This window comes from Prunus persica, chromosome G6, assembly GCF_000346465.2.
Source record: "Prunus persica cultivar Lovell chromosome G6, Prunus_persica_NCBIv2, whole genome shotgun sequence".
NCBI lineage: Eukaryota > Viridiplantae > Streptophyta > Magnoliopsida > Rosales > Rosaceae > Prunus > Prunus persica.
In genome coordinates this window covers 8,955,364-8,962,617 of record NC_034014.1, presented here as the reverse complement: position 1 = coordinate 8,962,617, position 7,254 = coordinate 8,955,364, and the positions used below count along the sequence as shown (strand labels likewise).

The following is a 7,254-nucleotide window of genomic DNA, read 5'->3' as shown; positions in this document are numbered from 1 at the left end:
GTGCTGAGTCTTCAGCAGAGAAGAAGGCTGAGGCCCTTGGTGAAATGGGTTGGTGAGAGACCGGTAGAAGGTAAAAAGAGGAGAAGCAATCGTTAAGCTTCGGACACCGGTGTGGTGCCGGCCGAAGGTTCTCCGATGCCTAAGTCAGTTACAAGTAGTAATTCTGGCAGAGTAACAGTAAAAGTGGGAGAATAGTTGTCTTTTGTACCTGGGTACTGTTCCCTATTTATAGGGAGGTGAAAGTAGGAGTTTTGCACAAAGTTCCAATATGGGACTTTGTGCAAGCCGTTGTGGTGGCGACACGTGTCCTGGAGATTAGGTTTGGCAGCTGGGAGCTTCGGTAGGTGTCTGGCACCTCGAAAGTGTGTCTTCCTTCGGCACAGGAGAAGGCGTGGCTGTCTTGGTGCTAGTCACTTTGGTGCTGGGTCTGCTCGGTTCATTATGGTGTAAACAGTAGTCCCCCAAGTTCGCGGTCGAGAAGTAACTTCTGGGTTGGGAACTTGTGAGTTTTCGTAATTGTAACCGAGCATTCCAGCTTCATTGGGAGCCGCAGGGCACTCCCTAGTCCCCCAAGTTGGCAAGCTAGGAGTTGCGTCAACACATGGTAGCTGGGTATCTTGGTACCTGGGCATGTTGCAGATAATATGGGAGCTGGGTCCGTAGGGGAGCCGGACCTTCGAGGGAGCCGAGTCTTGTGGAAAATTTGGACTTCCCACAATGTGTCCATGGCCCTTGCCGTTCGGCAAGGGTCTAGCTCCCTTTTTTTTTTTTTTTTTGAATGGCCGGGCCATTTGGAAATTTTGACTTCCCCACAAAGCCTCCATGGCCCTTGCCGTTCGGCAAGGGTCTAGCAAAATTTTTTTTTTTTTTTTTTTTTTTTTTGGAATGGCCGGGCCTTCTTGGGTTGGGGCTTAGGCAAGTGGCAAGAGTTGGGCCCGAGTTGGGCTTTGGCAATTAAGAAGGGCTAGGGTTGTTGGAGGAGGGGGGTATATAAAAATGAGGGGATGCACTATGCCGTTCGGCAAGTGCCATTCGGCAATTTTGGTAGGGTTTGGAATTGGGAGTATAGAACATAAACTTTGAAATTTGATCTTGCCGTTCGGCAAGGAGAGCTGGGCATTTTTTTGCGATCAAATCTTCGAGCAATCGGCAGGTCTTGGCGACGGCAGTCGTTTCGAAGGGGCTGGGCAGGTTGTTTCGAAGGGTGCTGGGCAAGTTGCTTCGGCAGGTCAGTAGCACGAGGGATTGGGAACACAGCCGAGTGGCTAGCCCTTGCCGCTCGGCAGGTCTTGGCCACGGAGTTGTTGGTCAGAGGTTGAGCAAGGTAGTCCCATGGTGCTGGATTTTGTGTCGGCAAGGTTGATTGTGAAGGGACCGTGGCGAGCAAGCCGATTGGTGCTAGGTCCTATCTGTGGCTTCGGTGAGATTTGATTGTGTGCCAAAAATTCGAGTGGCTGGCCCTTGCCGTTCGGCAAGTCTTGGCCACGGTTGGCTTTGACATAAGCTTCGGCAGCTGGGTGCTCTCTCTCGGTAGGAAGTTTGCTTCGGCTGGGCAGTTTGTGGGGGTGGTGAGCACGGCTTCTTGCGAAGGGGCTGGACAGCTTGGTGTGCACGGCTTCAGCAGCTTAGGAAGGTGGGCTTCCGAGTGGCGCTTCGGCAAGTTTTTCGAGCTAGTGGACTTCAGCAAGCAGCAGTGGGTTGGGCCAAAAATAGCTGGGTGTGGAGAGTGGTTCGGGACGAAAAGGAGCTGGGTTTTTGTGGTGTCGCTTAGCCTCTCGAGCTAGGCCGTTCATAAGGCAGGTGAGTCCCCCATTTTGTTGTTTCCCAGGTCTTGCCGTTCGGCAAGTCCATCTACAATATGTGGTGGAATTGGCTTGGGTGTCTTGATCAATTTGGGCCTGGCCTTGGAGTGGGATTGGGCTTATGAAGTAGGCTAGCATACTTGAAATTTTGGGGATGCCATTTGTTTTTGCACGGGCCTTGCCGTTCGGCAAGGCCCCTAAGTTTCCCTCAATTTTCTGTTTTTGGTTGTTTGTGAATTTTGAAAATTGAATTTCAAATTGTGTGTAGGTACAAGGGATTTAGGAGGGAATATGAAAGGGTGCTAGGGTTTGCTCGTGAAACGAGGCGTGATACCCTTAGTTGGCTATTTAATAGGAACTTGGGTGGTGAAGGCATCACACTTGGCTTGAGTAGAGAAAAATTGTGAGAATTTGAAGGAGAGGAGGCGATTTCCGGCAAGGAGTTTGTGGTGGTGCAAACAAGGTTAGACCCTATTTCGCTAGAACTTTTGAATTGAAATGTATTGTTTTGCATGAACATGTTGAAGGCTAGGAAGAACACATTGAACATGATGAACACTTTGAACATATGTATGAACATGTAGAATTCTTGCCTGGATACCAAAGAACATGTAGATTTGCCAAATTTTTGTTGTTGTGGTTCGATCCTCTTTGCATGTGCATTAGTTCCTTTTTCTTGTTTTTTGCAAATTGTAGATGTCTGAAAGTTCTGATAGAGAAAGTCCTGAGCCCCCTGCCTTTGGCGGGGATGACACTGAGAGTGAAGAGCCCAGCCAATATATTTGTTCTGAAGAGGAGAGTTCAGAGACAGAGGGTATGGTAGAAGGAACCATAGAAAGTAGGATGATAGGGCCTGGGGGTGAGAGGGCTGAGCCATCGGGAGACTCTGGGTCGGCTGCATATAGGGAGATGCAGAGAAATTATATAGAGTTAGAGGCTGTAGCAAATCGGGTTCTAGCCTTGCCTCAAACGCAAGAAGTGGGTTCGAGCAACCAGGCATCACCATCAGGATCTGTGGGTATAGCCGTGGCTTCGGTATCAGAGGGATTAGATATCCGGGTTGGTGTCCCGTTGCCGCGGCGGAATACACTTACAGAGGCGAAATTGGCCCAGCTACGAACAGATTTTTGTGTGCCAGCCTATGTGGGCTTGAGGTTACCCACGGAGGCCGATGTAGTCAGATATCCCTCGGATGGCTCCGTGATGATTTTTACAGATATGTATCGGCACGGCTTCAGACTACCATTTCATCCGTGGGTTCAGATGATGTTGGCCAAGTTGGGGTATGCACCGGGGCAGTATAATCCCAACTTTTGGATTCTTCTTCATGGGGTGTACATCGCCTGGTGGTTGGCTGGGTTGGGGGAGCCAACGTTCGAGCAGTTCATGTACTTGTATTCTATTTCGAAGCAGCAGGGGAATTTTGGCTGGGTACAGGCGAATTGCCGAAAGGCGAAGGAGAGAGGCTATTTTATTGGACACAAGCCAACTACGCAAAAGTCCTGGAGGAACAGATGGTGCATGGCTTATGGGAACTGGGAGAGTCCGCCAGGGCAGAGCGTTGTCCAACACATTCCTACCCACTTCCAGTCTATAGGTCCTTGGCCCCATCCCTTAAGACTGGTTGATGTTTGATAGTGTTGTCTTGGCTCCTATTTGTGGTTCTGTATTTTGTCTGTGCCAGTATAAATGGCTAAGTAGTATCTAACCTTTGGTGCAGGTTCAGTGAAGTGGGGGCCTATCTCCAAGGAGCAGGAAGACGAGGTTGAGTGGGTGAGGGCGCAGCTGTCGGAGACTAAGCGTGAGTGCGGGAATCTAGTCACGCAGAAGAATTTGTTTGAGTCCGGACTGCTGCGAGGAAGTAAGTACCTGGGTTATCTTTTTGTTTTGTGCTGAGCCTTTGTGAGTTTGAGTAATAGAATTGCTTTGTTTATTTTGACAGTGGCTGGCATCATAAGGGGGAGTACGAAGGTGGCCGTAGACATTGATGAGGCCGAGATGCAGAAGCGGCTGAGGGAGTCTCGGGCCAAGAAGGTTGAGAAGATTGCTGGAAAACGACCCAGGGATGATGATGAGGGTCGGGTCGCGGAAGTGCTGGGGAAGAGGAAAGCCTTGGAGGAGGCTCATCAGCATGTGATGGGGTCAGGGCCAAGACTTCCGCCCTTTGATCTGCAGGCACCGCCGAAGCTACCCTTCGGCATGGAGGACGTGTTCGCTGAAGGGGTAGAGAAGGTAGACTTCGTCAGGCTACGCCAGCAGAAGAAGGAGGTCAACCTGGCCATGCACCGGCAGGAGGTGCCTTTAGTGAACGTCTTCCTGGAAGGCGTGAAGAGCGACCCTGAGGCTCTGGCGAGGACCCCAGCTTCTTCCTTCATTGACCGGGCCCAAAAGACGATCCTCACCTCTGCCTATGTAAGTGTTTAGGCCCTTCTTGAATGTATTTGTGTTGGATTATTTTTGTGTGGATTGACTAACATGGTTTTTGTTTTGCAGGCCTTTGGCGAGATGTACGTCAGCATGGCCAAGGCTGACAAGGAGATCCAGAGGCTGAAGAGGCGGGATGAGCTAGCCAAGAGCAAAATGGCGGAGGCGCAGGAGGCCATCCGAGAGAAGAACGCCTTGCTGGTTCAAAAGGCGGCCCTGGCCAAGGAGGTGGAGGAGCTGAAGAGATCGAGGGCTGAAGAGGTGGCTGCTGCCCGAGTCGAGGCGATTGAGTCCTTCCGATCCTCGGAGGAGCTGAAGAGCTATATCATGGACCGACTGGTTGATGAGCAGCTTCGCTGGGAAGATAGGTTGGTTAGGTTCAACCCCTCGATGGAGATTAACTTTGACACCAGTGGCGAGCCACCTGCACAGACCCCTCCTGCTGATGCTAGCGCCCCGACACCAGAGGCTGAGCCGGCTACTGAGGATGCCCCGTCGACCGAGTCTTGAAGGCGTCGCCTTCGTTGTGTGTTATAGTGATTTTGTGCTTTAATGATTGGGTTGGAACACTTGTTATTTTGTTTATGGATGAACACTTGTCCTTGCTTGGAGCAAGGGTGTTTTTATTTATGATATGAGACTTGTGTGATATCAATTGTGCTAGTAAAGTAATTGCCATGTGAATGCATGAAAATGAGCCGGAGTCAGGCGTTTCATTTAAATAGGTGCCGAAAGGCAGAAGGTACAAGTGGTCTAGGGTCTAGATACCTTACTTCTACTTTACAGTAAATAATCAAGACCAAAGTATTGTCCTAGGGTCTAGATATGTTTACTTGTAATAGTACTTGAGGTGGTCAGCATTCCACGGGTGAGGCAGCGTCTTGCCTGTGGAATCACGAAGCTGATAAGTGCCGGGGCGGCAGATTTTGATAATCTCATAAGGACCTTCCCATGTAGGGCCGAGGGTGCCTTCGCTGGAATTTTTGGTAGCCAAGGAGACTTTGCGCATGACCCAGTCCCTAATTTTGAAAGCACGGGGCTTGACTCGGGAGTCGTAATATTTGGCGATCCGTTGTTTGTACGCGACATTACGCATGCTCGATTGGTCCCGGAGCTCGTCAATGAAGTCGAGGTTGAGGGCCAACTGCTCGTCATTGGCCGTTGCATCGTAAGATGGAGGTTCGGTATGTGGGCTGGCCAATCTCTACCGGAGCCACGGCCTCGGTTCCAAATGATAGGGAGAACGGCGCTTCACCCGTGGATGTGCGGAAGGTAGTGCGGTAGGACCAGAGTACTTCTGGGAGCAGTTCTGGCCAGCAGCCCTTGGCTTTGTCAAGTTTTGTCTTGAGGGTCTTCTTGATAATTTTGTTCACGGCTTCGACCTGGCCATTGGACTGAGGATGGGCTGGGGAGGCGAAACACAGACAAATCTTGAGGTTGGAACAAAATTGCTTGAATTTGGCGTTGTCAAATTGCCGGCCATTGTTGGTGACGATGGAGTTGGGGATGCCGAAGCGACATACGATGTTTTGCCATACAAAGGATTCGATGCGAGCCGCAGTGATGGTGGCCAAGGCCTCGGCCTCAGCCCACTTGGTGAAGTAGTCTATGGCCACAACTGCATACTTGACTTGGCCCTTGCCCTCTGGCATAGGTCCAATGAGATCCAGTCCCCATTGGGCAAATGGCCAAGGGCTGACGATGGCAGTCAACGGTTCAGCCGGGAGTTGTGGAATGTTGGCAAATCGCTGACACTTGTCGCATTTCTGGGTGAATTCTTGGGCGTCAATGTGGAGCGATGGCCAGAAGTATCCTTGGCGGATTGCCTTATGGGCCAGCGAGCGTGCGCCCGAGTGGTTACCGCATATGCCTTCATGGATTTCTCGGAGGACATAGTGACCCTCCTCTGGAGTCAGACATCGGAGGTAAGGAAGGCTGAAACCCCGCTTGTATAAGGAGCCGTTAATGATCAGGTAACGGGCAGAGCGATGGCGAACGCGTCGTGCTTCTGCCGGATTAGCCGGTAGTGTTTGGTTCTGTAAGAACTGGAGGATGGGGTCAATCCATGTAGGGCTGTGATCAATAGTGCAGATGAGTGGGGCTTGTGTGCTGGGCTGGGCCAAAAACTCGATGTGGATGTGGCGACCCATTCCTTGCTCCAAGGCTGATGCCAACCTGGCTAGTGCATCGGCATGGCTATTCTCGGAGCGTGGCACTTGCTTGATAGAGTGGGCGTGGAAGGTCGCCAGCAAGTGCCGAGCGTGCTGGAGGTAGGCCGTCATAGAGGCATCCTTAGCCGTGAAGTCCTGGTTGACCTGGTGGACCACGAGTTGTGAATCGCTGAATATCTGAATTTGCCTGGCGTCCATCTCTTTGGCTAATCGAAGACCAGCTAAGAGTGCTTCATATTCGGCCTCATTGTTGGAGGCTTGGAATTTGAAGCGAAGAGCGTACTCGAGGGCAACCTTGTCTGGGGAGATGAGAACGAGGCCGGCCCCACAGCCCTGGGCATTAGAAGAGCCGTCTACGAATAAGGTCCATAGGGGCTGGGTTAGGTCGAGATTGCCTTCGGTGGGGGTTTGGTTCTGGCTGAGAGGGGGATTGGGTTCGGTTATGGGCTGGAAAGCTGCCGAAGCTTGAGGCTCCGTGAATTCGGATAGGAAGTCAGCAACGGCCTGGCCCCTCATAGCCGGGCGGGGTTTGTAATGAATATCAAACTCGCCCAGTTCAATGGCCCATTTGACCAGCCTCCCGGAAGTTTCTGGGTTCTGCAACACCTGTCGGAGCGGTTGGTTGGTTAAGACATGGATGGTGTGAGCCTGGAAATATGGTCGGAGGCGTCTTGCCGAGACGACCAGGGCGAACGCCAATTTTTCGATGTCCGGGTACCGAACTTCGGCATCTTGCAATGCTTTACTGACATAATGCACTGGGTGTTCCGCGTTATTTCTTGATCGGATGAGCACAGAGCTAACAGCCGAAGCTGAGATGGAGAGATAAATCACGAGGATGTCTCCGTGCTCAGGGG

General features: G+C 51.4%; 2 protein-coding genes across 2 annotated transcripts in view; one reads left to right on the top strand and one right to left on the bottom strand.

The window, feature by feature from the left end:
* On the top strand, positions 3,482 to 4,736 carry LOC109949592. The gene is made up of 3 exons (XM_020565662.1): positions 3,482 to 3,663; positions 3,745 to 4,214; positions 4,296 to 4,736. Coding segments are annotated over exons 1-3 (912 nt in total). The 5' UTR covers positions 3,482 to 3,662.
* LOC109949591 overlaps positions 5,378 to 7,254 on the bottom strand; it is a 3,039-nt gene continuing 1,162 nt past the window's right edge. Inside the window, exon 2 of the mRNA XM_020565661.1 lies at positions 5,378 to 7,209. Within this exon, the coding sequence (XP_020421250.1) occupies positions 5,378 to 7,209 (1,832 nt within the window). The remainder of the gene's footprint in view (positions 7,210 to 7,254) is intronic.